The sequence below is a fragment of the Sarcophilus harrisii genome, chromosome 1 (assembly GCF_902635505.1).
Source record: "Sarcophilus harrisii chromosome 1, mSarHar1.11, whole genome shotgun sequence".
Taxonomy (NCBI): domain Eukaryota; kingdom Metazoa; phylum Chordata; class Mammalia; order Dasyuromorphia; family Dasyuridae; genus Sarcophilus; species Sarcophilus harrisii.
In genome coordinates, this window is record NC_045426.1 from 512,899,299 (window position 1) to 512,918,933 (window position 19,635).

The window sequence follows — 19,635 nt, forward strand, 5'->3', positions numbered from 1 at the left end:
TTGTTGAATGTAGTTTTTATTGCATCATGATCTGAAAAGAACACATTTACTATTTCTGCCTTCTTGCATTTAATTTTGAGGTCTTTATGTCCTAATATATGGTCAATTTTTGTATATGTTCCATGAACTGCTGAGAAGAAAGTATATTCCTTTCTGTCTCCATTCAGTTTTCTCCAAAGATTTATCATACCTAATTTTTCTAATATTCTATTTACCTCTTTGGTTTCTTTCTTATTTGTTTTGTGGTTTGATTTGTCTAATTCTGAGAGTGCAAAGTTGAGATCTTCTACTATTATAATTTTGCTGTCTATTTCTTCTTGCAACTCTCTTAACTTCTCCTTTAGGAAGTTAGATGCTATACCACTTGGTGCATATATGTTTAATACTGGTATTGCTTCATTGTCTATAGTACCTTTTAGCAAGATATAGTTTGCTTCCTTATCTCTTTTAATTAGATCAATTTTTGCTTTTGCTTGATCTGAGATCAGGATGACTACCCCTGCTTTTTTGACTTCACCTGAAGCAAAATAGATTCTGCTCCAGCCTTTTACCTTTAGTCTGTATGTATCTCCCTGCTTTAAATGAGTTTCCTGTAAACAGCATATTGTAGGGTTCTGACTTTTGATTCAGTTTGTTTTCTGCCTCCGCTTTATCGGAGAGTTCATCCCATTCACATTTATAGTTAAAATGACTAATTCTTTATTTCCTGCCATCTTGTTATCCCCAGATTATGTTTTTCATTTACTTGCCTCCCCCCCCCAACCCTCTTTCCCAGTTTTAAACTCATGTGCCTCACTTGTATCACATTGCTCACCCTCTTTAGGATCCCTTCCTCCACCCCTTTGAATCTCTTCCCCTTTCTTGTAAATTACTCTTTTTCTTTTCCCTTTTCCTCTTCCCCTTTTTAATGAGGTGAGAGAAGATTTTCTGTAAAACAAGTGTGTCAATTATTTTCTCTTTGAGCCAACCCTGATGAGAGTAAGATTCACACAATGTTCCTCCCCCTCTCTGAGTTCCCTCAGATATGATAACTTTCCTTTGCCTCTTCATGGGATGTAGTTTCCCTTTTTTTATCCCCTTTTCCTCCCTTTTCTGACATCCCTTTTCCATTTCTACTTCCCTTTTTTATGTTATTTCAGTAAAATCAAATTATACATGTAGTCTTTTTGTATATCCACACCAGAAACACAATTCTCAAGCAGAATCTATTTTGCTTCAGGTGAAGTCAAAAAAGCAGGGTAGCCATCCTTGTCTCAGAACAAGCAGAAGCAAAAATTTGATCTAATCAAAAGAAATAAGGAAGGAAACTATATCTTGCTAAAGGGTAGCATAGACAAAGAAGCAATATCAATATAAAACATATATGCACCAAGTGGTATAGCATCTAACCTTTTACTGTTTTTGCTTCTCTTGAGTCCTATGGTTGGATATCAGATTTTTTGTTTAGTTCTGATTTTTTCCTTAGAAACAGATGGAATTCATCTGTTTCATTAAAGGTCCATCTTCTTCCCTGTAAGAAAATGCTCAGCTTGGCTGGGTAGTTTATTCTTGGCTGCATTCCAAGTTCTTTTACCTTTTGGAATATCAGATTCCAGGCCCTTTGATCCTTTAATGTGGAGGCAGCCAGACCTTGGGTGATCCTTATTGTGGCAACTCAGTATTTAAATTGTTTTTTTCTGGTTGCTTGTATCATTTTTTTCCTTAATCTGATAGTTCTGAAATTTGGCCACAATATTCCTAAGAGTTTTTATTTTAGGGTCTTTTTCAGAAGGTGTTTGATGAATTCTTTCAATGTGTATTTTACCTTCTGATTCTATTACCTCTGGACAGTTCTCTTTGATGATTTCTTGTAAAATAGTATCTAGGCTCTTTTTTTCATCATAATTTTCAGAAAGTCCAATAATCCTCAGATTATCTCTCCTAGATCTATTTTCCAAGTCTGTCATTTTTCCAAGTAGATATTGCATGTTTTTTTTCCCAATTTATCATTTTTTTGTTTTGCTTGACTGATTCTTGCTGTCTCAATGAATCATTAGTTTCTATTTGTTCAGTTCTGATTTTTAATGAATTATTTTCTTCATTAGCTTTTTTTTTTTTATTTTTTTTTTTTTTTTACTTATTTTTGTATATGTCCAATTGAGTTTTTAAATGAATTGTTTTGCTCCATGGAATTTTTTTCCATGTCACTATTTTTTTTTTAATGAATTATTTTCTTTTTCCAGTTCACAGATCCTACTTTCTTGCGAATTCTTTGTCTTTTCCAATTCACAAATCTTACTTTCCAGAAATTTTTTTTTACTTTTTCCAGTTCACAAATTCTGTTTCCCAGCACTTCCTGGGAATTTTTTACCTTTTGCAATTCATATTTCAGCAAGTTGTTACTTTCTTGAAAGTCTCTTTTTCCTTTCCCCATTTTTCTTTTAACTCTCTTTTGAGACTTTTAATGGTCTCTTCTATGAGAGAGTTATGTACATTCCCCTTTGGGGTATTGTCTGGAGACTGTTATCTGTCTCCTTGGGGTTGCAAACCTGCTCTTTTTCTGTATAGAAGGTATTGATCATCCTTTTAATTTTTTTACTCATTTTATAAAGCCTTTAGCATCTGCCTTCATGGCAAGGGGATTACAAGCTTCTTCTGCAAAGCAGGGAGAGATGTAAACAGGCTTCAAGCTTTGAGGTATGGGAGTTCTCTAGGGAAAAGTTCCCCCAATTGGAAGTGATTCAGCAAGGCCATGCTACAGAAGTGCTCAGTGGAGAACCCCCACTGTGTGGTTTAGCGACTTCCCTAAGGCTAGAGACTAAGCACTGAAAGTGTCAGTACTTGAGGCCAAAGCCCCCTCTAGACCTGTGGGTATTAGCAGCTGATCAGCGAATAGCTCAGCTCAGATCGAAAGTGTCTCTGCCTGGAAGCAAATCGCCCTGTGAAGTTTTATTGCCCCAAGCTGAGACCCCCACTGTGCAGATTAGAGGCTGCCATGAGCTGTGCCCCTCTGCAGTGCAGGTTCACAACTGCCCCAAGGAAAAGCCCCAAACTGTGGGTTGGGGCTGCAGGCTTGTGCTGTGATCTGTGCTTTCACTTCCAGTTGTGGGTGTGGGTCTGCTCAATATGTTAACCTCTAGTTCTCTCCCTGCCTGCGCTGATCTTCTCCCCTGCCCCTCAGGACTAACCTTTTCCCGGCAAAATTCCAGTTTATCTTCGCCTGGTGAGTTGTTGTACTTCTAATCTTTATGAATTTTAGCAGTCAGGCTATCTTTTTGAGACTGAATATAATATTGGTTGTGAGAGTAAGAGAGGAGCTTAGAAACTTGTGTGTGCTTTCTCCGCCATCTTGGCTCCACCCCATGCCCAGGGTTGTTGTAAGGGTCAACTGAATTATTTGGGAAGCATTTAGCACAGTCCCTAGAACACAGAGGCAGTATATAAGATTGTTATTATTATTATTAATTTTTCCTGAAAACATCAAATCAGTATTGACTCATTGAAATGACTGCTTACCTAAGTTACCTAAGTCACAATTTTTATATTTCGAAGATACTTCTCTTGTTTGTCATCATCTCTTTGTACAAGTCAGCCTGATTTCTAATACATTTTGTATACAATTTAAATCCAACATATGCTTTTTGATTGTTCACCCGATTTTTTTTCATAAGCTAATGAAGCATTTTAACGTGCAGTGTATTGAAATGAAAGGACTAATTAATCTGGATCCTGACACCCTGGCTTCAAATCTTGGCTTCATTTAATATTTGGATGACTTCTGAGAAGTTCATTATAATTTGACTCAGTTTACTTAAAACTAGGGGGTTGGACTAGGTAAAATTCAAATATCTATTCAGATACACTCTGTAATTCTCTGATGTATGTTTCATTCATTCATCTGTTCAATGAATTAAAGTATTTTGAACATTACAGAATGTTTTTTCTGTCCTTGTGTAGTTTATAATCTTATATGAAGCATACATACCAAGAATAGAAAATAACACATAAAACGTCCTATTAAGGGGACAGCTAGGTGGTGCAGTGGATAGAGCATCAGCCCTGAAGTCAGGAGGACCCGAGTTCAAATCTGGTCTCAGACACTTAACACTTCCTGGCTGTGTGACCCTGAGCAAGTCACTTAACCCCATTTGTCTCAGCAAAAAAAGAAAAGAAAAAAAGAAAAAGAAAAAAAATGTGCTACTATATTTATACTACTAGATAAGGTCACTTGAAGGTGGTATCATATCTGTCCTTCATACCCTTTGCCTTGTCACTCTTAAATATATGTTCAGAAAATGACTGGAAATGTTGAGGAGCCTGGGGCCAGCTGTTTCTAATCAGTGTCTTCTGAATAGTAATTGATATCATATGAAAGACAATATCAGAGAATTCAAGGATACTAATAATCTATAGAGACTAGCATGTTTGTTTTAGCACAGTGCTTAACAGTGCCTGGCACATAGTGGTGCTTTTTAAAAGTTTATTGAATGAAATAATGGATTACCAGAAATAAATTTGCATCATTGGTGGGATACTTTTCATAGAAAGCAAATAATAAAATTAAGATCAAACTTGTTTCTATAAAGCTGCTAAATGCATTTTAATGCAATGGAAAAAAATTTTTTTTTGTATTTCTTTTTTTATCTTCCTGGATTTTGCTCTCCTAGTATCCAAACTTTAGTTATTTATTAGTTATTATTTATCTTAACCTGTGTGTATCCTAAAAATGGGAGATCACGAGATGTCAAGAATCTTTGGAGTTGAAAGGCAACTTTGATTATTGAATCCAACCTGATCTTCTGATAGATAAGACATTAAATAAAAAAAAAAAAAAATTAAGTGACGTATCCAAACTTAGACAGCTAGTGTATAACAATGAAGGATTCGGGGGGACAAATTCTAATTGTCCTTTCTGTCTGTGCATAATAGGAGTGAGGCAGAGACACACCTTTGACCTGGTTAGTTTATAATGGGAACCAGCTTTTAATAATATCCAGCCCCTAATAATTTCTGACAATGTCTATCTGAAATTTTTCTTCCCCTCATAGCTAGGAATCCATAATAAAGAAAGGAGGCATACATGCAAAATGTTGATAGTTTTAGGAAATAATCAAAAGCTAATCCAATTATGATCTTATAATTTAAAAGTTATCAAATCCATCCCATATTTTGCACTGTTTATGACTTGATCAAATAGCTTTATTTATTATACTTTTTCATTACGATAACATTTGATAGTTTTTATTTCATTTGTTTTTCTTATAAAAGATTATGATTGTTTTATATATAAAAAAGTAAGGTACTCTAGTTACCCATTTCTGAAATATGAATTACATTCTCTAAGGTTACTAACATATGTATAACTTCATATCTGTTTGCTCATGATTAATACTAATTGCTGATTTATGGGGTTATTTTCCCATAACACTCAAACTGCTTTACAGAACTATAAATTTTCAACATATTTAAAAAGCAATAGTTTCAGTGGCTCATAGATAATCACTTCTTGGGACAAGAACAAAGAACGAGAAATTTTTAGCTCTTTTGTTTAAAAACAATTTTTAATGTTTCAAATTGCTCATATATTGAAATAAAGTTTCTGTAAAATTATTTTTCACTTGATTTGAAGAATAATTTTACATGTAAGCCAAGTTGTTATAAGGGATTTTTTTTTCTAACGTGGGTATTGAAAGCAAAGTAATTGAAGTTCTGTGGCAGTAGACTATTCCTGCTTCTGAAATTCAAGTTAAATAATGTTTGCTCAGAAGCATGCTGCTTGTTTAGGGGAATCCAAATACCTCCATTCCTTTTCTTCTTTTAATTTTATTTTTTAATATACATGCTTCTCACTTTTTCATTTTTCCCCTTAAGCATTTAAGATAGTACTTGGCCCATAATAAATTCTTAATAAATGATTATTTACTGCCTGAGTAGTCTTTGCTCCATAGCTAGTTTAAATAGATTCTATCTTTTAAAAATTTATTTATTTTCAATACTCATCACTTTTTGTATTATGTTGGGAAAGAAAAATCAGAACACAAGGGGAAAATCATGGTAGAGATAAAAAAAAAAAAAAAAGTGAACATAGCCTGTGTTGATTTACATTCAGTCCCCTTAGTTCTTTTTCTGAATGAAGATGACATTTTCTGTTCAAAGTTTATTGGGATTGCCTTGGATCACTGCACCACTGAGAAGAACCACATCTTTCATAGCTGATCATCACACATTCTTTGTGTTACTTAGTGCACAATGTATTCCTGGTTTACTCAGCATCTGGTCATGTAAATATTTCCAGGCCTTTCTAAAATCACCTTGTTTATTATTTTTATAGAATAATAATATTCCATTACATTCATGTACAGCTCATTCAGCCATTCCTCAACTGATGGACATCTACTCAGTTTCTAGTTCTTTACCACTACAAAAATAGCTGCTCCAAATATTTTTATACATGTGGGTCCTTTTCCCTCCTTTATGATTTCCTGGGGATACAGACCCAATAGTGGCACTTCTGTGTCAGAGGATATAGACAGTTTTATAGCCCTTTGGGAATAGTTCCAAATTGTTTTTCAGAACAATTGGAACATTTCAGAACTCCACCAATAATGTATAAGTTTTCCCACATCCTCTCCAACATTCATCATTTTTTTCCTGCCATCTTAGCCAGTGTGAGAGATATTAGGTGGTACTTCCATTCCTTTTCAGGTGACTAACTAGACCACTAGCTGTCAGATGTTCTTCCTTAAATGATTTCCTGTTGTATTCCTTTTCATCTATCAATGGATAAAAAGTAAAAAATACTGCCATTATTCATGAGTATGTTTAATTGTTATATATTTATATGTGAAATGCCTCTTTACTTGAGCTGAATGTCTCATAATTATTTCATAAATAAAATAATAAACTTAATTTAGAGGGAAAATAATGGTTTTATTTCAAGGGTGCTTGATCCTCATTGTAAAAGTTTACATTCGTAGAAGTGTAAAGAAGTCTGTTGCTTGGCCTATCTGACATAGCAAGTTTCAATGAATAATTTCCTCTAGTTAATAGTGGCCAGTATTTTCCTCCTTCAAAAAAGGATAACTAGACTTTTCTTTACAAAAGATATTAATTTCTATTTTCCATACTCAGAGACCCATATGGGAGGTAGGGATTGATAGATAATATATATTAGCAAATGCTAGCTGCATTATTGTGTAATAGTTTTAACTTGCCTAGTTTTATATATGAAATCTTGTGTAAAAATCTCTTTCAATATTAGCTATGTTGTGAAAAGTTACAGTTTACAAAAGGAAAAATAAACATAAAAACAAATATTGAATATATTAAGTTTTGATGTGCATTTAAATTCCATTAGTTCTTTTTCTGGATATGGATAGCATTTTCCATCATAAATCTTTTGGAATTGTCTTGAATCATATTGCTGAGAAGAATGAAGTCAGTTATAGTTGATTACTGCACAATGTTATTGCTACTATATACAAAATACTCTGGTTTCATTTCACTTTTGCCTGATAGTCATTTTCCAATTACAATTTATATTATACAAGGATTTTTGCTTAAATTTAGCTACTGTCTATCTTCTCTGATGATGCTATTCAGTTAATCTTGTAAGATGTTACATTTTAAGATGTTTAACCAATGAGTTAAAAGCCATTGAACTCTTTATTTAGAAAATGTTTTCAAAAGGTTTGAATTATGCTTGCAAATTATTCAAGTATAAATATGAATTTTAATGAGTCGTACATTTTCCTCATTTTCAGAAAAAGTATTAATTTTTAAATGTCTTGTTAATCATGATGGCTTCATACAATAATTAGTATCTCAGGCCATACTAGATATTTGGGGTGAGATTCATAATTAATGATAATGATTTGAAACATATATTTCAAATATTCATTCTGATGCAGTAATTTCAGTTTTTAGCATCCTTGTCAAATCTGAATAGTAATTTTTTCACCATGTAGTGTGACTGACAAAGAGTTCATAATTAGATTAAAGACTTGTCAACTATGCCATTTTCTTATTTACCTGCATATAAATTATTTATATTATCTTTAACCCATGGATTCTTTATAATAATTTTAAAATTTCTTGTCAATATTGTGAGGGTTTAAGTTAAGACTGGGTAATATAATTAATAAGTCTATTTAACTGCCTACAAATAAATTTCAGTACATTGAAAATAAACAGGTAAAAATGAAACTGTCATCCCCTTCATTTGTTTAACTCTTAGTCATTCCTGGGGATATCTTGCCTGATTTACATTTTTTTATATGATATACCATCTTTAAAACATTAATAGGGCACTTACTTAAAGTTTCAAGCTATCAACATAATGACTGAGAATGCCAGTTAAAATCTATATATTAACAGTAAAGCTTTAGAAAAAAAAATAGATAAAAACAAAAAAGTCCTAATACTATAATCCAAAATTCTGATGTATCAAGTTATACACTATTTTAAGGCTGGAGCTAAGGGATGTGTTACTGTGCCAAATTAGAACTGTACATTAAATATGTACTTGCCAAAATTGTTAATCAAGTCACAGGAATGATGTATAATCCATCCTAGTTCATGTGCAATTGATCATAATCTGTATAGACAAATCTCAAATATTCCCTTCCCTAACCCCAATTAGTGTTTTCAATCTACTTGTCACTTTCAATCCATCATCATATTTTATTTTGCTTTATACTTATTTGTGTGTATCTTATTTCTTCCCAAAGATGATAACTCCTTGAATAAAGGGATTGTGCCTTATTTGTGCATCTCTCTCAGTACCTAGAATAATGCTTAAAACAGAATTTATTTTTAATATATTTATGAATTTTAATTTTGACATTAAGTGATTTACCACCCAAAAAGCATTAATTTATTCATTTTCTGGCATTTATCCAGATTGAATTATTATTTTCAATTAACAATATTATAATTTTCTGTTGAGTTTTTACTATAACCTATATATTGCAAATTATATGTATCGTGACTCATGGTGCATATAAATGCAAGAAAAAAATAATTGCCTCAAGATAGATTTATTCTGCAGGACTTTAGAATGATGGGTAAATTCATAATAATTGAGCAATGTTTGGCTTCTCTGACTACTAGAAGTAAAGACTTATCCTATTAGAATGAATAATTATTTGAAACAACTCTCCTCTTACTGAAATCATTCAATTGTTTTTTACTTTTCAAAAATATTTGTTTTGTTGTACATTAAAAAAAAAAAAAAATGAACAAAGAAAAACAAACAATCTCACAATATAGATCCAAAAGGGAACTTGAAAAATGATGTAATCAGACTCAGTTGTGTTCCCTAACTTTAACTTGCTGTTTTTAAATATCAGTCATGAGGCACTGACCATTCAGTTTATTGAAATATAAAATTCAGTAGTCACTTAATAAAATCATTATCAAGGTTACTTGGCAGAATCTGAGATTAAAAATTCAAAGTGTATTGAGTTATACATGTAAGAGACACCATGATAAATGACCATTAAAGATTATGTGTGATAAATAATTAGATCATTGAATGTTCTTTATATAGATTACTTTGAAATTATTCAGTAACATTCAGTGTAATTTATTTTTCATTTAAGATGTCATAATTGTCATAGCTTTCATCATAAATATTAAGCTATTCACTGTCACTTGTTAATAAATCACACATCTTTGTTGAAAAAGAACATGATTTTTCTAATATTGTTAAGTCTTTTCCTTAAATAGAAACATCTGTAAAAATACATTCTTATTTGTTTAATGGAAAATATCTGAAAGGTAGAAATATATGAGAAAGGTTCATTTTTGTTTGACCAGACATGTTCATAATTATTTCAATAGATTAAAAACCAATGATTTAAACTTGACAGGGAAAAATGATAATTCAACATAACTGAAATTCAAAAAAGTCATTTTTTTTTTATTTTTGTAGGGGGAAAAATGTGGCTTGACAGATTTTTTTTTTTTTTGAAAAAGATCTTGGAGTTTTAATTAGGTATAATCTGGATAGGAGTGAGCAGTTTGATGTAATATCTTGTAAGGTAATACCTAATACATATATGTGTGTATATTAATAGGGTAATAGTATACATTTGTGTATGGAAGCTAGCAAGCAGATTATTGCATATACATTATATATATATCCAATAATCTGCTTGCTAGCTTCCATACACAAAAATGGAATCATTAGAATCATTGTGCTGAGCCTTGGTCCATCTATATTTCTAGTAATTTGTCCATTCCAACCTTTTAAGGACAATTACAAATAAGGGAATATGTAAAGAAGAATGAAAGAATAGCAAGAAATCTGAAAAACATGTCATATGTAGGATATCTGAGGCATTTTGAAAGTGAAGCCTGAGGAATTAGTGTTATGAGGAAGGTAAAATCACACATGTCCTAGTATGTTAAAAGCTATGTTAGAGGAGATAAAATTATCCTGCACTGGGCCAGAAGGCAAAACTAGAATCAGTAGAAATTTTAGGGAGATAAATTTAATATCAGGTTTGTTTGTTTTTTTATAATAATTGTATTTGTGTCACATAGCTGTCCTGTAAAAAAGAGGAGGCGAGTTATTGTTTACTTATATCCACCTCTTCATGACCCTATGTATCATATTCTTCATGAGGTTTTCTTGGCAAAGATAATAGGTTGTTTGTCATTTCCTCACCCAGCTGATTTTACAAATAAGGTGACTTACTGAGGGTCACACAGCTATCTGAAGCCAAATCATTATCACTATCAGCTGTTTGAAACTAGATTTGCACTCATGAATATGAGTTTTCCTTACTTTAGGTCCAGCACTCTATCCTCTATGCCACCTAGCTGCCCTTAACCTTATTGTTACCAGTGAAGAAACTGAAACCAAGAGTTACTAAATTATTTGTGAAGATATATATTTCTAATTGGTCTACATAAAAGTTAAAATGTATTTCTAAGTGGTTAGAAATTAATTTTCTTTTAAACCATTGAAATGTTAAATTGTCTAACTTCTAAAAGACTTCCCATATTTCTTATCTTTGAGCAAGTGTGGGATATTCAAGACAAGTCTTCTAAAATATTAATTTTATCTTAAATTTTCTTGGATCTTTAGGTAGACAAGCCCATTGATAAGTTTTCTGTTTTTTACTTGTGAGTATTTGAGTTTTAAAGGGTTTTAATACACTATAGTAAAATAGAACTACATCTCCATTTCAATAAAGAATATAAATAGTAGATTATTATGTGTTAATACATAACCTCTGACATAGAAGAAAATAGAAAGTTCCAAAGCATCCAACTCATTAGGAACCAGAAAATTAAAATACATTAGATTTCTATGGTCAAATGTGGTGATTATGTTTATTTTCTCCCCCATTCACACCCATTCCTAAGCCCCCTTTGTGTCCTTTCCCATTCATTTGTCCAGTCTTGTCTACTATTTCTTTTTAATTCATATGATAAGAATTTTTTTGAATATTTTTTCTAATGCTATGTAAAGCAATTAATATTTTTTTCATCTAGAGTTCCAACTTTTCTTCCTTAATCTCTTTACCTTCCCTAAGATGGCAAGCAGTTTAATAAAGGTCAAAAATGTGCGTTATCCAAAATATTTTCTTAATTGAACTTGTAAAAAAAACACTTAGAAAAAAAATGAATGAATACAAAATAAAGTAAAAATAATATGCTTTGATCTGCATTCAAATATCATCAGTTTTTCTCTGGAACTTTTTAGCATTTTTTTCATCATGAGACCTTTGGAATTGCCTTGGATCATTGCATTGCTGGGTATAGCTAAGTCATTCACAGCTGAATATCATACAATATGTCTATTACTATATACAATGTATTTCTAGTTATTCACTTCACTCTGCTTCAGCTTATGCAAGTCTTTCAGGATTTTCTGAAAGCATCCTGTCCCTCACTTATTAAACCACAATAGTCTTTCACCGTATTTATATACCAGAATTTTTTTAGCCAATCCCCTAATGATGACAAAAAGAAATACTATAACTATTTTGTACAAATAGATGGTTTTTTTTTTCTTTTAAAATCCCTTTGGGGTATAGACCTTGTACTGGTAATTCTGGTTAAAAGGATGTGCACAGATTTGTAGCCCTCTGGACATGGTTCCAAACTGCCCTCCCAATTGTTTGGATCAATTCACAACTCCAATGATGCATCTCCTACATCCTCTCCAACATTTATCATTTTCCTTTTCTGTCATATTAGCCAATCTAATACTTCAGAGCTATTTTAATTTGAATTTCTCTAATCAATAGTAATTTAGAGAATTTTTCCACATGAATATAGAAAGCTTTGATTTATCTGAAAACTGCCTATTTATATCTTTGACCATTTATCATTTGAGGTATTTAACTTTTGTCTACAATGCCCAACTTCTAGATCTCATTTCGATTTACCTATTTTTACTTCTAATAACTAAAGTCTCCCCCTCACTTTCAATATGTCCTTTAATCATTATTCATGACACTTGCATACCTATCATATGATAATATAGTTTCTTCCAAATTCTTTTTTTCTTGTCTAATTCCTTTTTCCCTTTATTAATAATATCCAGTTGATTTTTGTCATTTAACTTATATTCTCTTTGCCAGACATCTATCAATATATTTTTTGTTTTCCCTAATTAAAGCAGAGATCTCACATGAGGTAGAGCATAGAAGAGCAGGAACACATAGATTATGGTGTGGGATTTAAAATTCTGGATTTCTCTTGGAGTCAAGTGCCAGCAGTGTTAGCAAATGAGAATGTGATTTATTGGGCTTTAGAATTAAATAACTTAATAGGTAGACCCTTAGTTAGAAGAAGAGAAGAAACAAAGAAATGGAATCATTAAGGCTTCAGAACTGCATGAGCAAATCCCAGTGGGACAGAAATCTCAGCCAAGGTCTCTCAATGAAATTTTTGGCTAGGACATTAGGTTACCATCTAGTAAAATGGAAAATGCAACATAGGAACTACTTACTTCTGTGTAACTTCTAGAGTGCAAAAAATAGTTATATAACCAATCATCTCTTTATAGTGCTTAGACAAGAAAATCAAAAGGGCTATTTCACTATTTCAATGAATCTATTATCTTTATTTTGTGTAATTACAGAAGACCTTTTCATGAAGCATTTTTTTTCTATATTTTTTTCTATAGGACTTCAAGGATCATACAACAAACTGAAGGCCTTGCTATAGATATTTTGAAACAAAAAAATATTAAAATAATATACAAGGGGGCAACTAAGTGGCACAGTAGATACAGCACCAGCTCTGAAATCAGGGAGGCCTGAGTTCAAATCTGGTCTCAGACACGTAACACTTCCTAGCTGTGTGACCCTGAGCAAGTCACTTAACCCCAATTGCCTCAGCAAAAAAAATCAAACAAGCAAAAAACAAAACAAAAAAAATAAATATACAGAATGCATTAGAATGGGTTAATTATAAATATTTGTTAAATTGTATTAAATCTTTTTTTTATTTTGTGTGCAATAAAATATCTAAATATCTAACCTCTTAAAAGTGGTTAGATAGTTTTAGGTTTTCATTCTGCATATTCAACTTTAGATTGTAATTGTATATCTAAAACATTGATTTCAAAGGCCAGAAATACTACATAGATAGTTAAATGTGAAACTCCTAATTTTTCAAACTTGGTTTTCTCAAACAGATCTTATATTTGAAATTTGATGCCACAAATTTTAGAAAGATGTAATACTTTCACAATGCATCAGTTTAGATGGATCATTAATCAGTTGCATATTGTACAGTCAATGAAAGAAAATAAATTTGTGTTTCATCATATTTGTGCCTCCCCTCCAAGATGCTTTAAAACATGGTACTTAGTTTCCTCCTATTCAAGGCATTCAAAAAAGTCAAGAAACAAGCTTTTTACAGCTCAGAAAACTTTTTCTGGCCAAGAGATTTAGTCTGTCCTTATTAGTGACCTCTCTATATATTTATATATTACATAATAAAACTATTTAGATAAAGTGATTTAGATCAAGTTGGTATTAACCTTTTTGTATGAATTTTTTGTTCATTGAAGTACTAATTTTAATTTCATTGACGAAAAATTCTAAAGCTAACAAGATTATAAATTTGTTAAATTTATCATTGGCTATTCCTGAAAACTCCAGAGTCTTAGATGCTCTCTTTCTCGCATAATGTATAAGAACCAAGTATTTTATACATTAAAGTGAAGTATAACCTATTGTATGGATATTTTTAATCTGTGAATATAGGCCAAATTCTGTACTATACTTAAAATCTGAGAGCTTCATAGATAAGCAATCAGTATTTCATCAGTATTTCATCAAAGAATCTAAGACTAAATTATAATTTAGGCAATTCTCAAACTGCAGTTGTTAAACTATGCATAGCACCTTTATAAATGTGATTTTACCACATGAACAAACTAATTAATTAGTTAACTAATTAATTGATAGTTTAAAAAACCTTTTATTTTATGTTTGTAAGATTGTTATATTCATTCTGAACAAATTCTTAAATTTCTGCTATCAGATACTCTTGGACATAACACTAAAGAGAGAGAAATCAAACTAATACAGGTGTGAGAAAAAAAGATTTATTCATATATAAAAACTTTCTCTTTTAAATCATTTTAGTAATTAAAATAAGAAATTCCATATCATAAGTGACACATTCTCTTTCATGTAAAAAATGGAATCTTTATGCACCAGTTTTGTAGAGCTCATATTACTGACAATAAAAAGTATTTTTGGAATCTGTTTTAAACCTTTGTTTTTGCTATTCTATGTTCCAGTGTTGGTCCTTATGATTGTCACAATGAGAAGACGGAAAAAAGAACCACTGATTTTTGATGAGGAGAGAGATATTAGAGAAAATATTGTCCGTTATGATGATGAAGGTGGTGGTGAAGAAGACACAGAAGCTTTTGATATGGCTGCTTTGAGGAACTTGAATGTCATCCGAGATACCAAAACTCGAAGGGATGTGACACCAGAGATTCAATTCTTAAGTCGACCAACTTTTAAAAGTATTCCCGATAACGTCATTTTTAGGGAATTTATTTGGGAAAGATTAAAAGAAGCTGATATAGATCCCTGTGCTCCTCCTTATGATTCTCTACAGACATATGCCTTTGAGGGAAATGGTTCAGTAGCTGAATCACTCAGTTCTTTAGATTCTATCAGCTCAAACTCTGATCAGAATTATGATTATCTTAGTGACTGGGGGCCTCGTTTTAAAAGACTTGCTGATATGTATGGAACTAGCCAGGATGGCTTATATTCATAGCCTTGGGACCTTAATAGGAAATACACTGAAGACAGACAAAACAAAACAAAAAAGAGCAAATACAAGCTCCACTTACTGGATTTAAAAAGGTGTAAATATTTCTCCATTTTTAACCATTTAGGTTTTTGCCTTGGTGAAGCATATCTTCATTAGACTTGTTCTAGAGACTTCACTGACTACAGATGCTGAGCATTTGAAGGTATTTTGATAAAATGAGATGCTCAGATGTATTTGGATAGCAACCCTTATATACCTGCAAAGGCAACTAACTTCTCTGAATCAGTAGTGCACTGTGACCTTAATGAGCCAGTGATAACCCTGTAAATGCCTTCCCAGTTTGACTATGTCTACATGTAAAGTTTATCTCTCCAATATGATGAATGGAAGAAAAAAATGTGGTGCCAATCTAAGAAGACTTAGTTTTTTATACCATATCCTTTAGAGTGAACCTGCAGCTTTCTGGCTCATGACATCTAGCAGAATTTTGTTACTTTTGACTAAAAAATCCAAATTACCAGGAATACTTGCAAATGCCTAGTTAGATACACATTTTTTTTTCAGTCTACTCCCACCATTGAAACAAGCAAAACCCTCTAGCATATGTTGATGTAATTTATACTAAAATGTATATACATGTCTATAAAGCATTATCTTATAAAAATAATTTATGAAATTATCAAAATAAGATTAGAGAAAAAATTCTCAAATTTAAAAATCGTCATTAAATGCCAGTGTAGGTATGGGGGGAAAGTTGCTGTCTATTTGTTTTTTATTATCTCTTCTGATTTGTACAGGAGAATATACCTTTTTTTTTTTTTTTTAATTTGACACATGGTGTTATATTTATTTTGGAGCTCAAACTCCACAAAATTCAGGTCCATTTTACTGCCTCACAGTATTAAACTCATCAGAACATGCTGATTTTTCTCCAGTCTCAGCTACATGAAGGAAATGAAGCATAGAAATGGAGAAATTACAGTAAAGCAACCGAGCCCTATAGTCATTCAGGTCTCAGAAAGGAACACAGCTACAAGGGCACACAGTTGTTCTTCTGAGCCATTAGAATGGCTGAAATATTTAAATAAAGTATTTGTACCTTGTATTTTGGAAAGAAGACTACAGAGGAATGGGGAGTATCTTTGAATGGAAGATTGAATTTTCAAGGTCATAAGTTCTCTATGCTCCTAAGACTTAAAAGAATTTGTTTTCCCTAGCGCCACCCCACTTTGCTGTTGAAGCACTTAGTGAAAGACTGTTTGAAATGTTTTTCCTATGTTAAAAAAAATGTAATGCTATTAACTTCAGTATCCATCTTTAAATCCTGATGCAAATAAGTAAGTCACCCAAGGAATTAACTTCACAATGCATAATTTCTATACAGGTCTGGGAGTGCCAAAATGAGGGGGATAATTTCAGACAGTCAAAATACTGTATAATTTTGAAATAGAATTTCTTAGAATAAGACAAGTTTTTATGATTCCAATAATATTTATACCTACAAGCTTTCATGGTTTAATACTAGTTTATGATGCATATAATCAATTAAGAAATTTTTTTTCTTCTCCCTTTACTTAAAAAAAAGTTTGTAGTTGAGTTACTAATAAATCTGCAGATAGTGGGCACTGTGTAAAAATAGTGCTCTAAAAGAGCTTCTTTCTATATGAAATATGTGTTTAATACACATGAAAAAAGTATCTATAAAGGAATCTAATTTTTGCAGAACAACATTATAAAAGAAGTATGTGAAAGTGGCCTTCAGATTCATCAAAATAAAAAGTTCAACAAATGTAATTATCTGAAAACTTATTTAATTTTAGTATAGCTTTCCAAGACAGTCATTTTATGAGTCATTAGATCTGCTATAAATTGTATCAAAAAACACATACGTAAATACGTACATATATACATACATACATATAATTTCATAGTGAAACTGAAAGATATTATTCATGACTTTTAGTCAAATATGTAAGGTTTTCAATAAAAAAGGATTGCAAAAAATGAAGCTTACCCTGTTCAATTAAAAGCAAAATTTGCTACAGGAATTATATAGGTGTTAAATCATCCAGGTGCTGAGAAAACAATTTTATAATAATCTTATTTGCAGGAAGATAAGATAGTTTGGTACATTTGGATCATGATGTCAAAACTGCTGATTGTTGCACATATCACTAAATGCAATTCTGAGTATGTTATAAAAAAGAAATATCATTCATCTTGCTTTTCTTCCATTTAATAAGCATATAAATTTTCTTATGCTTTTGTCTCTCCATATATGATTATAATAGAAGCAGAGAAATCAACTCTAATTTTTAGTGCTCTGAAATTATTTCCTGAAAATACTGGATATTTGATGACCTGGTGAGAGTCCTTGAACTTCTGCTCTCTTAAACACATCTGTGGAATTTAGAGTCACCTTTTTTGGGAGGGTATGGGAAAAAATTCCTTAAAGTGAATGATAGGTGTCACACACAGGTATTGCTCAATTATCTTTATAAAACAAAAAGTTCATTGTAATTGTAATGTTTTAGGTTTTTTCTTTTCCTTTTTTTCTTGCAGACATTAATATATGAGTGATAGCTAAGATCATTTGGAAACTACTAAGTAGTTTCTCTGAACCAAGAAGGGAGTAATTGGCTATGAAGAACTAAAAGCATAGTAACTAAATTACAACAGCTTAAAGGATATCTTCAATGAAATGTCTGCTCTCATTCTTAAATATCTGTTCTTTAAGATAGTATAACAATAAATTCCAGTAATATACTAATTTGCAAAAAATAATAAAAATAAAGCTGACAGTTGCATAGTGCTTGAAGAATTACAAAATGTTTTACCTGTATTATCTTGTTTGAGACTATGAAAATACTAGAACTGACAAGAGAAGTTTCTGCTTTGTCTTCAAAATATGTAGATAACAAAGAGGACAAAAATTATCTCCTAAATACTTTCCTCTGTATCCTCAATGTGGAGTCATCAGTCCATTTTGAGTAATAATAAAATAAAATGTTTCAGTATGGATATTGGCTCAAGGAGGCAATAGGTTTATATAATCATATATTTACATAAACAAGTACATAGGTACATATACACATGAGTGTCATCTATGCATGTGCATGTATACTTACATATGCATATGTGTATGATGTGACTATCTATGTGTGTATACACATAGACATGTGTGTATACCAATATATCTCCCTCTCTCTCCTATAGAACATAGATAGATCTCACAGACAGCATTGCATAGTGAATAGAGAGCTTGCCTCAGTGCCCAGATGACTTGGGGTCAATTCCTGAATCTGATTCTTGCTAAAGCTGTGTTACTTTGGTGCCCCAATCAACTTTTTACAGAATAGTTGCCAATTTGCACACAGTAAGTCTGTGTGTGTATGTATGTGTGTATATGTATATATCTATATCTATATATAGATATATATACCTATTTATATAAAGATATCTACATATAGAGTTGTAGATATTTCTAAATATAAAAAGCCAAAATATTTAATGAACTTAAAATTATATTTGATAAGTATGTATAGGTATCTTTCTGTAACTATAATGTCCCAAAACAAAAATGTTATGTGTCCTGTCTTATTTGACTTGCTTCTATTAGTTTCATGGGATTTGACTTTGACACATGGCAGACTCTGAAAAATGTTTCTTGACCTGCTGATCTTAGTTAAATTATTTCTCACTTACTATGACTACATTAATTGTAGTCAGAAGAAGTATAATTCAAAATCAAGAAACTAAAATCAAACTTTCAAGAAAAGGAGGAATCAGGTATTTGAGTTAGTTTGCCAGGCTCATTTTTGGACAACAGAATCTCTGATAAGCAAAAGCAATGAACAGTGCGAAATAAAGAATCTAAGAACCAAGTGTCCAAAGGACAAGGAGAATGCTGTGATCTTGGTTTGGAGAGGTTAACTCAAAAAACAAGTCAATGACAGAAGAGAATGCCTTGGATCCTTACCTACCTACATATACCTGTCAGGGGATCTGATCTTCTTTGTGATTACTGATTGAAAGTTCACCCTATGTATTTAGTCACCTTAATTCCCTTGAAAATCTTGACATTTGGTTTTGTAGGAACACTTTGAAACATTCATTTCATGGAATATCATGTTATTTTATAGTTAAATGCAAAAAGTTTGAATAAATATCTTCATGAGCACTGTATATATTTTATAAAATGTGCATAGTGTATTTTTTAAGTTTCATATGCAGAAATAATTGCATTTGAAAATTAGCAGTTGGGATGTGCCTAAATTCAGAGAAAATCTTAAATGAGATGTAAATATACCTTTGAAAAATTACTAAGTTAAAAATAATTGAATTAAACAATTTAAAGATTTTTTTTAATGACAAGGATGTTGTTTTTAT

At 31.6% G+C, this 19,635-nt stretch overlaps 1 protein-coding gene across 2 annotated transcripts in view; it reads left to right on the plus strand.

The window, feature by feature from the left end:
- Positions 1-18,694, plus strand: part of CDH7 (cadherin 7) — a 212,836-nt gene extending 194,142 nt beyond the window's left edge. For both annotated transcript variants that reach the window (XM_003760086.3, XM_031946685.1), the window contains exon 12: positions 14,756-18,694. In XM_003760086.3, the coding sequence (XP_003760134.1) occupies positions 14,756-15,249 (494 nt within the window). In that variant the 3' untranslated portion in view covers positions 15,250-18,694. The remainder of the gene's footprint in view (positions 1-14,755) is intronic.
- The last annotated feature ends 941 nt before the right edge of the window (positions 18,695-19,635 follow it).